At 39.0% G+C, this 15157-nt stretch overlaps 2 protein-coding genes across 12 annotated transcripts; one reads left to right on the forward strand and one right to left on the reverse strand.

Annotated features, from left to right (window-relative positions):
- Window positions 1-1048: 1048 nt before the first annotated feature.
- Window positions 1049-6104, reverse strand: ino80e (INO80 complex subunit E). Of its 2 annotated transcripts, XM_042489432.2 has the most exons (9): window positions 5972-6094; window positions 5339-5484; window positions 4968-5050; window positions 4778-4848; window positions 4621-4673; window positions 4423-4504; window positions 3531-3648; window positions 3125-3223; window positions 1049-2636 (listed from the first exon to the last, which is right to left on the reverse strand). In XM_042489432.2, exons 2-9 carry the CDS (start codon window positions 5364-5366, stop codon window positions 2430-2432), a joined length of 741 nt encoding a protein of 246 aa, XP_042345366.1. In that variant the 5' UTR covers window positions 5367-5484; window positions 5972-6094; the 3' UTR covers window positions 1049-2429. The 2 variants fall into 2 exon arrangements, with proteins under 2 accessions (XP_042345366.1, XP_087940486.1); XM_088084360.1 differs by lacking the exon at window positions 3125-3223 and having other exon boundaries at window positions 5972-6104.
- Window positions 5662-15151, forward strand: LOC121945273 (zinc-binding protein A33). Of its 10 annotated transcripts, none has more exons than XM_088084359.1 (7): window positions 5662-6040; window positions 10799-10875; window positions 11559-11597; window positions 11864-12097; window positions 12753-12775; window positions 12966-13081; window positions 13910-15151. In XM_088084359.1, the coding sequence occupies exons 2-7, from the start codon at window positions 10810-10812 to the stop codon at window positions 14461-14463; spliced, it is 1032 nt and encodes a 343-aa protein (XP_087940485.1). In that variant the 5' UTR covers window positions 5662-6040; window positions 10799-10809; the 3' UTR covers window positions 14464-15151. The 10 variants fall into 10 exon arrangements, with proteins under 10 accessions (XP_087940485.1, XP_042345316.1, XP_042345319.1 ...); XM_042489382.2 differs by having other exon boundaries at window positions 5664-6040; window positions 11559-11654; XM_042489385.2 differs by having other exon boundaries at window positions 5664-6040; window positions 10802-10875; window positions 11559-11654.
- Window positions 15152-15157: the final 6 nt, after the last annotated feature.

Raw genomic sequence — 15157 nt, forward strand, 5'->3', positions numbered from 1 at the left:
TCCTAACTCCCCAGATGAAACACACTCCCTTCCATGCATTGCAGATTGCAGCTTGCTCTCCTTGATATTGGAAACAAGCCTGTTGAGACATGATATTGGCACTGACTCTTCTTTACAAAATCATCATGTGGCAAAAACAGCAATTTGCATGCAACCTGATAACCAAGCTCAGTGCATGTGTAAGAGTAAACAGAAAAATATCTAGCTCTCGTTTTGAATTCTAGAAGAGGTGGAGTCCAGCCAGGCTGCCTTCAAGTTGCTTAAGAGTTATAGCACACATGAGCCAATATGTAACCCTGGGCTAATACCAAGAGTGGTATGAAGATTACTTTGCAGAGTGGTCAAGCAAGCAAAGAAAAACACGTGCAACAAGTAACATGAACTGGGTTTACACAAGCTTTCCTCATTCATAGCTTGAGTGTTGTGAATGTTGTCTGTTCTCACTTCCTGCATACAATAAGTGCTCAGACAGACTATAGCAGACCTCAGTGACTGACAAGTCTGGAATGAGAGTTTTAGGGTGTGATGTTTTAGGTGGGGCATCAAGTCACACTGAGTTTGACATTTTCCCAGCTACATACGTGCAACAGCACTAACCAGCTGTTTTAGGTAAAATAGCCTCTGTAGCATGTTGCCAGTAGAATCTGTGAATGAAATATGACGCCTCCTTCTACTGAGCAATTTAATGTTGAAAAGAGGCTTACTAAATTTCTATTATACATCTGTCTTTAGATGTTTAGATTTCAGTTGCTCAAGTTTGAAAAGTGAAAATTAAGCATGCATCTAGTCTTAGATGAGAGATGAGAGAGTAAACAGAATCTGTGTATATAACAAAAGTAAACATTCATAACACAGGGGTATGCAGTAATTGTGAATCATTCACAGATTTTTATTATATTTCATGATTATTTGAAAATATAGTTTGAAATCAGGCTATTTATAGCTGATAGATACTGGTCTATAACAGGGCAAAGCTTGGAGATGATGTTTAAATAAGGTCTATTGCTCAGGAGGTAAATTCAACTTTAAAGAAAGATTTGCAGTCATCTGAAACGATAGCATTTTACATTTTATTCTCCGACAAATGCAATTGGACAGATGCAAAAATAATCAACATGAATAAGCTTTGATTTTTTTGAAAATTTGTTTAAAAAAACATTAACATAGTATAAGTACAAATGGCAGGTGTCAAAACTGCCTGTAACAAGCAAAGAAGATGAGAACATTTGAAACACCTACATCATACTAAAACAGCTTTAATGGACTGCAGTGTTTACGCAACAGCAAGTCTGAGATGGTGTTTAGTTTATGCAAATATAAATAAATCAAGACTCTCTCCGGGCAGGACTCACCTAGTTTTAGTCATAGTTGTTGAGACTATTTAAACAACAAATAATCAGCAGCCAGCTTGCAAAAACAGTAAAATATCCCATCATCCCAGAGACAGTGTTTTTTTCTTAAAAGCTTACGAACTGTAATTTCGTCACACATATATTTCCTAACATAATATTGGAAAACCACTTATCTGAGATATTTTTAACAGTGATATTGCAGTTAGACAAAAGTCCACAGGAGGGAGCTTGGCCCTCCTTTTGAAAATGTGTAACGGGCTGCTTTTTACAGAGAATATAGTCAGTCACCTTCAGTCTTTGCTCTCAAACACACAAATGTACAAATCCTCAGTCCTTTGCTTATAAAGGCCCTATTCAGATGGGACAAGAACTACCTGGGGACATTGTGTGATTTAAAAATTTCCCCCGGTGTTTGTTTTGTGCGTCACGTTTGCTCAAGATAAGCGAAAACTGTATTTTACTTGATTTATTTATTGACATTAGCCCCCAGATATGACGCAAACAGCCATTTGTAACTCAAGGCAACAAAACACAGAAACAATACATAGCACTGATGTACAATTTTAACCTCTTTTTCTTTTAAATGTGGGTGAAACAAACTGATTCTACCACACATTATCACATTATCCATCTAATCATCTTTGGAGAGTTTGCTCTTCTGGTTGATTTGAACTTCCTTTTTTGGTGAAAAGGTCTCCATGCCGTGTAGCAAAATAAGTCTCCTGCACCCAAAATGCTGTCCGAACTTTCATGGATAATGCCAATGCATCGTTTGTAATCCTTGAGTGGAAAAAAGGCAGAAACAAGACGCGGAGGAAACAGGAAACCTACGTACAATCCCAAATCACAGCGATACCGATTCACATAGAACCAATATTATCTCATGACCTCTGTGTTTGGCAAAATACTGTTGGTAATTTGCTGTGAAATTTTATCTTCACAAACTACAGACATATCAGATTCACACAGGATTAAGATCACAGATGACCTCTGTAATTATTACAAACTTCCTGTGGCCCCCAGATAATACTAGTCCCGTGCAAATAGGGCTTAACACATCTAAACACACACTCATCCTCACTCATTAGGGATGTCAATGACCAGTTCTGCTTCGTCTCCTTCCCCTCTGTCTTCATCTCCCCTGTCACTGTCTGCATCGCTGTCTCCCTCCTCCTCAGCTGCATCTCCACTGAGCATCTGTCTGGGAACCCAGCTGAAGGGGCCGCTGCCTGCTGGAGGGGCCGCAGTGGCTGACGGGTAATTAGCTGCCACTGGGGCAACAACCTGAGAGGAATTCAAAATAAAGTTAAAATGTTAAAAATGACAAAAGGATGGAGATATGATGAAGGAATGAGAGCTACGGATGGATGACTGCATCAGGACAAAGCATGCAGCATGTACATAAACTTACAGGCTAAAGGGTCATTGTGGCATAGTGCCAAACTTAAAATGATTTAGGGGACTGAATTTTCACATTAGTGTCCCAAAATGTCATTATTACAGTTTATACTGAGCAAAGTTGTAAACTGTAATATGCAAAAGCAGTTTTTAGATTCTCTGAGGAGAACATAAAAGCAGAAATATATTACTTCCTAGTTTTTATGCATATATACTGTAACTTAAACATAACCTACTGTGCCACCTCATATATAAATGGCACATTCAAATACAAGATGTGAGAAGTAAGCAGTATGTCTGCATTCTTCTTTCTCTTATTATTGTTATTATCATAATCATGTCTGAATGTCTCATTTTCCCTTTCCCTCTCTCACCTTCCCAGTTGTCTCTCTCTTGTTTTTAGGCGTCTTTGTTTTTCTCTCTTTCTTCATTCGTTCAGCTGGGGGAGCCAAATACTCTGGTGGGAAGGGCATCTGCCCAACACACACGCAGTCCCCAAATTGCCAAATGAACACACATGCAAAGGCATATTTACGAGACAGACAAACACACACAAAAACATACACAGAAGAATGGACAATGCAAGGACAGTCAGCATCAAATAAAAAACAAAAAACAAATGAAGAGATAAAACAGACTCATGAATAGAATGACAATCAAATTATATTTAAAAAAAAATGCAAAATCAAAACGAGGATTATGTTTGCTGATGAGGAGGTGACAGAGGCAGCAATGTTACTGTTATTGTTGCTGGCCGCAGAAAGAAAGATTGAAACTCACAGTGTTGAGGTAGGGTCCAGAGCCCGATGACTGTAGGGGATGCACACCAGGACGGGACAGAAGGGAGAGATGAGGGGAGGACGATGAAGGAAGACAAGCTCCAGGACTACTTCTTCGCCTGAGAAGAGCACATGAGAAATTAAGAGAAACTCAGTGTGACCGTAAGAGCTTTCAGAGCACAAAATGTGTGATCCACAATGGTCCATTTAGGTTACTAAGATGCACCAAGCTGGTTTAATAGAAAAATGACTCCCCACTAATCTGGCATTTTCAAAAATGTTTTCCAGTGTGGATAAACCTGAGAACAATAGCTTCATATTTTAGTGTGATCAAGGAGAAAACACAGCTTTTGGAAAATGATGCCTGAATAGACATGGTCAGCAATAAAACAAGAGACCATAAATTACTTATATTAATTTTAGTCTCAGTTCCAGTATCAATAACTCTCAAATAACTATGTGTTGGATGATAATACTAGACAATGGTACCTTCCTTACACATGCTAGTTCAAGACTTAAAGGACCAGTTTGTAGGATTTAGGAGCATGTATTAGCAGAAGTGAAACAGTCATAGTTGTGCTTTCATTAGTGTATTATTACCTTAAAAACTATTAATCATTGTGTCTTTTTTAGCTTTGAGTACAAATAATGGTTTGCTGTTGGAGGTGTTTTAACCGTTGACACCCATACCCCTGAAGAGACAATGCTTTTAAGGTTTCAGTTGTATTCTCCACTGTGCATTGCACTAGAATTATGTTTACGACAATGCTTTTTCCTTTTAACATGATCAGTATGACCAATAAGAAGCATGTAATATGTATGCTGCATGTGCTTGCACATATTTATGTACTATTCATAGAATGTGGTGATATGAAATAAAATTCCCAACTCACTTCTTTGCCGCATCTCGTTCCCTTTCCCTCTCCCTTGGGCCTTCTCCTTCACTATTTTCTGATGAAACTGTTGCATCTGAATCTAGAATAAAAGACAGAAAACTCAATTAACTTACAGTCAATTTGAAATGAAAGCATGCCACAGTAACAAACATTTTATTTTTTAGGAGAGCCTTTACAATGAGGAGTAATAACTACCTGAAGAGTCTTCATCTACTCTCTCATACTGTAGCAGTCTGTCCAGAAGGAAGCTAGAAAAGAAGTAAATAACATGATATGACTGCACATCATCATATCATAACATATTGTTTAACATCCACATATTTTCATGCACACACACACAATGTAATCTCACCTTTTATCCCTGGATACTTTGAGAAGTTTTCTCTGTGCTCTCCTCAGCTCCTCCTGAAAACATTCCTGCTCCTGGAAGAGGGAAACCAAACACGAAATCAGTGCAGATAACGAGACGTGTGTATTTTCTACAATACAGATGAAAGCATGGCTCAAGACTGGCCTTTCGTTCTCAGAATGATCGTACTCACATAAACAAGAAATTTTAATTTTCGTTTGAGATTTTTGTATTTCCGCTTGTAGTCAACTTCGACGTCCGCTTGACCGTTCATTTCTGCAACAAAGAACACAAATAATACAACAATAAAAACTTCCATCTACTAATAATTGGTGTTTTATACCGGAAGTAATGTTAAGTTTGGAAACACAGACTGTAATTAAAAAAAACCAAGAACGTATTGTATGCTAAGCTAATCATTAGCTTACATAGCTAACTCACTAAAGATACAGAGCTGCTGGTCTCTCTGGCCTCTGAAAATATACAACAATATTTATTTCTACCATGAAAACATCTTTTCAATGAACATGCAAGACAAAAATCATCCTCAAAACCAATTTGTACCTCTTGCTTGAGTCTGTCTGTGCGACATGCTCTTGTTTACTATCGTGACGTCGTTGCTTCTTCTTCTTCGAGGGTTTCCACGGTAGCAACATCCAGCGCTTCCCGGCACATTATCGCCACCCTGTGCTTCTTGTGAGAACTGAATACTACAAAAGAATCCCGTTTGAATGATTTGACGGATAAAATAAAGATAAAACAGTTATTTGCCACCAAACATTGTGTTTGGTAAAGAGCATAAACTGTATATGAAGATAAAGATGGATAAAGATGTACAGTCTATATGGTCCAGAGTACTGATATACAGCACAACATCAAAGGGACTGTTAACTCTTAATGTATCACTCCGCTCAGGTAAACATTAACGGTCGGGAGTTACTGTAGATTATAGCGCACCGTCCTATAGGCCTATTCTGTGTCCATATGGCAGATAAAAACTTGTGGGGGTAACTTCCACTCTTTTGGGGGGTCATACATGTGTGGGAGTTTTGGTTAAGGAAAACAAAAAGGGCAGCAGTCGCTGTTGGAGCTGTTACACCGTCTTCCAAGCTGTTGTTTTTAGCTTAGCTGCCTCAGTTTAGCTAGCTGGCTAACCCCGTTTGGCGCGGAGACGAGGATCTTTTAAACACGGTTTACCTGTCCTCTCCTATGGGTGGTGGCTGTTCGCAGAGCTCAGGAGGCGGATGAGACTGCAGTTATGAGCCGGTAAGGATTCTTCCTACTCACCTTAAAAAGTCAAGAGAGACACACGATACACAACAGGCTGTTAAAGTTGGTTTGCGGTAACATGAAGACCTAGCTAACACAAAGCGGCAAGCTAATGTGTAGGAAAATGTTTGTACTAGCAACAGCTGTGACTTCCAGCGGTTATGGAACTATTTGTGTCTGCAGAGCAAAAAAAAAAACAACGTGTTTTTACAAAAAGTGGTGTTTAGCTCATGAATTTTTAGTGATGGAGGGATCCCCCACCCCCATGCTCTTGACTGAGTGTCCGGCGGGGTCCGAAGCTTTTACTTTGAAAAAGTTAGTGTTCAAAGCAGGCCCGGTTGCCCCAATACTGCAGGTAGGAATAATAGAAAAGGACTAGGTTGTATTTTGTGGGTTTTCTCTCTCTGAACTGGGGCCATGATTTGTTGCATTGTTTTGTACTTTGCATATTTACACATTTACATGTACATTGTAATACAATTTTCAGATGTCTTTTATGTCATTGAAGGTAAAATTATAACATTCAAATCACTGTTTTGCTTGACAGACTCTTTTTTAAAAAAATGCATTTTTCTCAGCTTTCTAGAAAAAAAAGTGGTCTTTTTGATGAAACTAGCCTCTGTTCAGTCTCAGATAAATCAAGAATGGAACAAGGTGCAAATAAGCATTTTTTTTCCATGATGAAAAGGAGAGTTTTGTTCTTTCATTTGAGCTATTTCAGTTTTTGTACAAAATATTTTGTGGGTCTTGAAAGATGACTTAAAATGGCCAGAAAAGCTGTCACAAGCCACTTTCCATTGTATATAATAGGGCTGGCACTCAATGAGTTAATGTGAACCTTTCCTTATCAGTAAATATTCAATTTACAATTGAGTGTATGAAAGTTCAGAGTAATTCTGACCTGTAAGCATGGATCTTCTATAGCTAAGCTACATTGGCAAGGAGCAAAAACCAAGCGTTTCTTCTCGAATAGATAACTATTAAAAAAAATTAAATAATAATCTCTGTTTGAAATTACATTTGGGCATGAAGTTAGTTTGGCACTCACATGAAGCCTTGTGTCTGCCACAAAGCCATGATGATATTCAGTATAACAGCAGCACTCTCTTTGGTGTGATATTGCATAATTAAAGCTCATTCGGAGTCCCATTCATTTTTTATGGATCAGCATCAGACTCTATGACATCACACATTTCAGATTTATTTCTGTGGTTTCTGGCTTTGAGAGAGAGAGTAGCTTGTGTTCACAAATATTGGTCGAACTTTCCTAGGCCATAGGAATAACACACTAGAATTGTCAACTGAGGTGGTGTGCCCTTTAAGCGGGAAATATGGCTCAAATTGAAAGTCTTTCAGTGTTTTTTAAAGACTTTAGATAAAGAAGATAACAAAACCTCATAATAAATCGTAATACATTTATTTGTCAATTACTTAACCTGAAAGCTGCCGTGAACCTCCATAAATGTGATGCAACACCCTGAATCTGCAGTCCTGAAAACTCCTCTTATGGTAGAAAAACAGCTCTGAAGTCTCAAAGTTGTGGGTTTAAATATCTTCTGTGCATGTTTGGTTGTTTTCCTTCTGTTATCCAGAGGGCTTTTTCATAAAGGTGTCTCTTATTCTGAAAATCCTGTCTTAAATGAGCCTTACAAATCAGTCTGTTTTGTAATGACACTCAAAGCAAATCAAAGCCTGAATTCATCAAAACATCTTAAAGGAGAAAGTAAGTTAGAACTAGACAAAACTTGTCATGTTTGTTTTTTTAGGACAAAAAGTAAAAGCCATTTTTTATAAACTTTCCTAATTTGAGAATTGACTCATAACTCAGCTGAAAGGTGTCTGAGTTGCAGAAGAATTTTAAACCTGTCCGCAGCTGCTGAAGGAGGTCACAAAACATACACCTTTATGAAGCAGCACTCTGAGGGGTAACAGAAAAGAAAAAAACAAAAAAACACAGTTGGGATTTGAACTCAAAATCTTCCGACTATGAAACAGTTTCTCTCCTGGGTAACCTCTGAAGACTTTGTGAAATGTCTTCACTTTTTATGTCCAGGGGCAAATACAGGGGCTGTGGGGTTCACATCAAGTTTCAGGTTTTAACCCTTTAAAATTCGAGCAAACTGGTTTGTTTCTTTCAAAAACATGGGGAGAAGGCAACAAGCAACTTAACAAGACATGGCCCCAAATAAGCAAAAAAAATGGTGAGAAAAATTTACAAAAAACCCACCTGAAAGTAAGAGGGGGAAAAAAAAGACAAAAATCATCAAGAAAATGCCCCTTTAAAAAATGCTGAAAATGACATACATTATACATGTATTTATTTTATATATTGTATATATTGTATTTTTTTTGTATTGTATTTTTTCTGTCACATAATTTTAATTATGAAATTATTATAATTATATAGTTTTTAAAAATTTTTCCCCATTGTTTGGATAATTATATAAACACAGCAAAATAACCCCTGCTGATTAACTCATTTGCTCCTTATTTCTCATAAGGGGGGTTTAGGAGAAACAGGTCAGAATTTAATAATCTCCAACTAAAATGCTGAATTATTTCACAGAGACAAAAGACTATTGTGAACAGCAAAATTTTTCTTGAATGTCAAGTTTCTACAGCTTCGGTATAATCTTTTGACTCTTTTTTATGTGTGTGTGTGTGTGTGTGTGTGTGTTGAAGACCTTTTAACAATCAACTTTCCCTTTCTGACTTCTTGAGCTCCAGAGCATTTGTGTTTGTTAGTGTTGTTGAGTGCGCCATACTGCAGCCTCTAGAATAAAGGGCTCAGCTTGATATTAATAACCTCCAAGTACTCTGCATATCTTTTGCCAACCCACCCACAGCTTGCTCTTTGTCCTCTGCCTCGTTCCCAGCACTCCTGCAGTACCAGTTTAGTGAGGTGTTGTTCTTCTAACTGTCTGAGGTTAGCCCAGTAGTTGGTCATTAACTGCTTCCTTCTAATATGTAGTGACATCTCTCCCGCCTGGACTTGCAGGGCTGGGATGGGAGTTGACTTTACTGTGACACAAAAATGTGAGTTTTTGAGGCTGAACCATAGGTGACACTGCCGTGATCAAACGGAACCTGTGTTGGTTTTTTTCTCAAATACAAATATGTGAATAAAGGTAGAAGATTTTAATAACGAAAGCAAAGAAAAATTATTTTCGTGATCTGACATTATTTTGTTTTTGGTATGATTTAATCCTTTGAGACCTGAGCAAACTAGCTTGATTTCTTGTTAAAAAAAATGAAAAAAGGCAATGAGCAACTTAAGTAGAAATTAACCCCAAAATACCTAAGAAGAAGTACACACACACACACATATATTTATGTGTGTGTGTGTATTGATTGATTGATTAGTTTGTTTAAGTGCACTTAATTGTGCCTAGCCTACATGGGCTTATAAGACACTGATTTATATATATATTATGTATACATACACACATGTAAATCACAGCAGGGTGTTCAGCACCACTGTTTCTGTTTAAATAAATGTTTTTGCTACATTTTGTCAGGGCTGAAAGCAGCCCTGGAAGAGAAGAAACTGGAGAGACAGAGTTACACAAAGGTCATCACACTAACAGTCTTTATGACTGACTATCATATTTGTTATTTCTGTTATATATTTTTCACATATTTTCCTAGAATCCTATAATAAGACCATTCATTGAGTTAATATAGCCCACACTGATTTATAGCTGCTTTGATCCTCAGCCAGGAATTGCTGCGCATGCTGCCTTTGGGTTTTATTGAACCGTCCTGTCAGCGTCCCCTCCACCTGCCGCATACTGTAGTGTACTGTAGTTTGCAGCTCAACCTCAGATCAGCACAGTCACTTGCCAGGACCCAGTAGCATGAATTATAGATGAGGAACATTTTCAGAGATGAGTAATGCTGCCTCAGTGCACGTACTTGTAGCCAGACCCCCCCACCCCGTGTGGAGGGTGATGGAGGGGGAAACAAAGACAAAGAAAGAGGCAGAGATATAAAAACTTAAGATAAGTGGACAGACTTGGGGCAGATAAAAAGAAAAGAGAGAGGAGGCTTTTGGCTATGTAGTTGAATGCAGATAATCCAAAAGAGGAAGAGAGAAATGCTGACTGTATGTTTAGAAACAGTGCCCCACTGCTGAAATCCAGCAGGGCACTGACAGCTAAAAAGCATCTTTAAACGCAGCTACCAAAGCAAGCACTGTAATATCTCCTAGATCCTCTCATACCCCCACACGGTAAGAGAGCCACCTTGCAAAAATAAACGTGCATTGTCTCCCTTCCAGGCAAAACAAATGCCGATGTAAAACACAATATCTGCCCCTTTCTGCCGACAGATTGTTCTTTGATTCCAAAGACAGTGGCGGACAGAAATAGACTCCTCTGTGTCTGCTGCCATAAATCGCTGCTGCCAGCGGGCCAGCCAGCCAGAGAGCCCTGCTGGCAGATAAAGTCATCTGCCACCCCTCCTCCCTCCTCTGCTCTTAATGGATCCATATATTCTCAAGTCAGGCTGTGGACACTGATCTGTGCTTGTCGATACGATTTCTGCTTAATTTTCTGCTTGGATGTATGTCCTTGTTGCTCTGTTAGTATGGCGTGTTGTTCTTACCGTGCTGGAATGCATGCCCCCCCCTCTTTCTTGCTCCTTCTCACTTTCTGCATTGTCATGTCCTCCAATTTGTCCCTCCCTCTCACTCCGTCCATCACTTTTATTGCACTTTTCTTAAGTGTCCTCTCAATTTCTGTTTTGTCAAACTAGCAGAAACTGGAATGTACCAAAACCACATGAAAGACCCCAACAACAACTGCAACAAAAGCCTTCTCTGTGAGCACAAGGTAAGCTCCATGTTTTATGGTTTTCACCTGCTGCTGTACTCAGATTAGCTGCCATGAGATACTTTGTCTCTCATATTGTGACTCAGGGCTGGCACAATATCAGATTCTTATCACTACACGATTATCATGGCCATAAGACTGAACGGTAGCGATCTTATCGTGATATCTATAGAAAATTAAGTGCTATCAGTCAAAGTCAGCTTTAACTTTTTTTTTTTTTTGCGTTTTGTCTCTTTGTTTGATAAAAAAATTCGAGTCAAAATATATAGTGTAGGGAGGTGGAGAGAGAGTCTGCTACTGTACAAAATCGTACAAAAAGAGTACACTTAATGGTTATAAAAAGAAAACCAGATGGTGTTTAGAGAGGGAGACAAAGCAATAACAGAAAGATGCAGACATGGGTTTAGAGGCGCTGGATTATTTACAAGATATTATCATGTGTGTATTATTAACATATCAATATTTCATTTCCAAATGTCAAGGTTATCAGCAATAGAAGAATACACCCCTAATGTGACTGTATTTATCTCAAAGTTCATGGATCGTAAGCGAAGAAACTCTGCAGGATATTAAATCAGTAACCTTTCTGTTCCATGTGTACTTTTTCTCCTCTCTCTGTCTCGTGTTTGTGTGCGTGTGCGTGTGTGTGTGTGCGTGTGCGCATGTCTGTGTGTGTGTTACAGGAAAAGCTTATCCAGGCTATTAAAAGAATCAAGCATGAGGTAGACGAGTGCAGAGAAGCAGAGAGAGAGACTCACATAGACTCAGTTGAAGTAGAGGTGCTGTTGCTGCATTATTAATCCTTATCTTTCTCAAAAATGCATCATTTTTTCACATAGCAACTCCAGTTCAATAGAAACTACATGTATATATACATAACAGTTCTGCTAAAGCCACTTATAATCCATATTGTCATATCCACACACTGAATTTATAGCCACAGCCAGGCTGAATTGATAATTATCCACCTTCTCTCTCCGACCTTCAGAGCAGTTTTGATGCCCTTGAACGTGAAATCAGCGCAGAGTTTCAGAACCTCCATCGTTTCCTGGATGAGGAGGAGTATAGGAACCTGGAGCGACTGAGGAGAGAGAGACAGAAACAAGTGAAGCAGCTGAAGGAGAGAGAGAAGAAAATAGCAGGGCAAGGGAGGGACCTTGAGAGGGCCATCGCGGTGCTGAACAGCAAACTGGCTGAGGAGGACAGTCCGAAACTGCTCAAAGTGAGGAAGCGTTTTCATAGAAGAACAAGAAATTTGCACGCAGATATTAAATCTGACTGTCACTGTAGTTTTGTCTTATGCTGTTACAATACCGAGCTTGAGTGTGGTGATGGAGGTGAATTTGGAACAAGGGTTATGTGTGAAAGAGGAGGAGGTGCAGAATAGTTTGGCCTCCCTCCATATAACACTCTGGAAACAACAGCGGAGCCACACATGGGGTTATCCAGGGTCACTGTAAGCATTCACCTTGACCTGAAACAATAGTTACCTCACTCTTGACATGTTTGAGCTTTGAACACTGTGATCTCAGGTTTCCATCAAAGGGACCCAATCTGCAGTGCAACCCTCCTCGCCAATCCACTCCTTCTCATCGGCACTTATTTGATCAATTATAGCCACTGACTGACTAAACAGTTGACTCTCCGGGTTTTAAAAGAGCAAATCAATTTCTCATTTAAAAATGAAAGGACAAAAGGAAGTGGACGCATTAGTCAACAAATAGGAACGGGCAGTGTAATGCAGTCTGTCACAACTTTAGAGTTGTTTAGAGTCCAATAATTTAGAGTCCAAACAAAGAGAACTGCTTGAGGCAATGGAAAGTTTGAAAATGTTTGTTTTGTTAACCAACTTTCTTAAAATCCTTTTCTCATTGCAGGACATTCAAGATCTCATAAAAAGGCAGGTTTTCTCAGCCTAACCTTTTTTTTTTCTCCACGGTTTCCCCCACATCTCATTAATCTTGTGTGTATGCATGCTTGGCATGTCCTCTCCTCCATCAATCCATCCCTATAATTCTCACTGTGGTGTGGCTACTACCTTAATATTCTTCCATTCATCATTCAGTCCTCCCCTCTTCCCATTTTGTCAGATCTCAGGTCAGATTTGTACCTCCAGCGGAGGTGGACACTGAGGTACGCTCCGGTCAGTTTGTGGGGCCCATACAGTACAGGATATGGAAGCACATGAAAAGCTGCCTTTACCCAAGTATGTTCATACATGTCATATATTACAACACATGCAGTACAAAATGGCAAAACTCACCTTCTTTAATCCTTTGACACCTGAGCAAACTGGCTTGATTTCTTTCAAAAGCATGGCAATGAGCAACGAGAGAAGAAATCTCCCAGCTATTAACACATTAATAAAACTGCAGGAAAAATAAAAATGAAAATAAATAAATACAATTTTAAAAAACAAAAAGGAAAAGAAAGTAAAAACAACAACAACAATTAAGAAATGACCTGGAAAAGTACTTAAGAAGTATTGTATTTTTAATGAACACTGTGATCACCTGCTGCAATTCGGAAATGCAGCCCTTGTCAGTTATGCCCCAAAAGGTATGGAACACACTACCAATAGATATTTTAAAAGACAGCTAAAAACACCTTTGTTCACTTTAGCCTTTAACAAGGGCTGATTTTCTAAAACTTTTTTTTACACTTAAGACTGCTGCAATTATTTTAAAATGTTTTCTCTTAATTGATTTCATGATTTTAAGCACTGGCGTATTTATTGTAAAGCACTTTGTGCTGCTTTTCCTTTATGAAAGGTGCTTTATAAATAAAGTCTATTATTATTAAGTGTAGTTTTCCTCTTATTATTTTCTTTTTTTTCCTTAGCTTATTAAAAATATTTTGCCAAATCCACAAATATCTCGCAGTTCGTGTAACATTTCTTGCCAAGTTGCTCATTGCCTTTTTTTCTCCATGTTTTTGAAAGAAATCTCCCCAATTTTCTTAAGTTCAAAGGCTTTGATACTTGTGAAAGCAGCACGCTCCAGGTTTCAAAGGGTTAATCTCTATTTGCCTACAGATATTACATCAATGACCTTTGACCCAGAGACAGCCCACCCTAATCTGTCCCTGTCCAAGGCTTGCACTTCAGTATGGTTTGATGAGGATAAAGACACGAAGGATTGCCAGCCCAACCCACAACGGTTCCACTATTATTACTGCGTGTTCGGCCATCAGAGCTTCACCACAGGCCGACACTACTGGGAGGTGGAGGTGGGACGTAAGACAGCGTGGAGGTTGGGTGTGGCGCGAGCAGATGTCCCAAGAGGGGAGATGGATGCCACTGGAACTTCCAATGGCCTCTGGACCTTGGCCTTGAAGGACGGATCTGTCTATGCCTGCACAGACCCGAAGCCCACCAAGGTCATCGTGTCTGTCCAACTTGTCCGAATTGGTGTGTTCTTAGACTGTGAAAAGGAGGAGGTGTCTTTCTATAATGCTGTTACCATGGCGCCAATCTACACCTTTACTATGGGATCTGTCGGGGTTCCTCTGTTCCCCTTCTATAATCCGTGTGACGCAGATGACGGGAAAAACATGGCACCACTTAAGATCTTTAACCCTTTACTATGATGAGCGGCTGCAGAGATTTATAACGCAGATTGTTTTGTATATAAGCAGAATAATTCTAACATTTAGAGCTGACGCAATTAGAAAATTAATGCGTAACTATTTTGATCATCAATTAATAGTTGGTAGGAATAATATTTCAAGCAAAAATGGCCAAACATATGCTTCCTTGTTTTATGTAAAATCATACAGAATATTTGGGGGTTTGGAACTGTCATGTTTCACAAAACAAGCCATTTGAAGAAAACAATTTGGATTTTAGGATATTTTCCACTATTTTCTGACATTTTATAGGCAAAAAATGATTGATTATTGAGAAAAAAGATTGACAGATTTCACGATAATGAAAATAATTGTATATTGACTGTGAATGTTTTAGAGTTTGGTGAAAATAAATGTGATAAAATACGAAGATTCAAATGAATCTTGAAAAACGGTTTAGGAAAACAAAGCATGGGGGAGAGTTGGACTCTGCGGTTGTCCCCAGAGCTTCAGGGTCCATAGCAGGTGTTATAATGTTACCTTTGGCCTGTTTATAAATATCTTTGTTGTGCCTGCTCAGTTATGATGTGTCCTGACGAGGTTATGGAAGCTGGGATTAGTGGCACGCCGCGGGCCCAAGGGGTGAGAAAGTGGCGCGTGACACTCAAACAACAAATGACGGCTGACATTGAGTGAGACGAGCCACTGAGCTGGA

This window comes from Plectropomus leopardus, chromosome 11, assembly GCF_026936395.1.
Source record: "Plectropomus leopardus strain MGB_pleo_1.0 chromosome 11, ASM2693639v1, whole genome shotgun sequence".
In the NCBI taxonomy this organism is placed as follows: Eukaryota; Metazoa; Chordata; class Actinopteri; order Perciformes; family Serranidae; genus Plectropomus; species Plectropomus leopardus.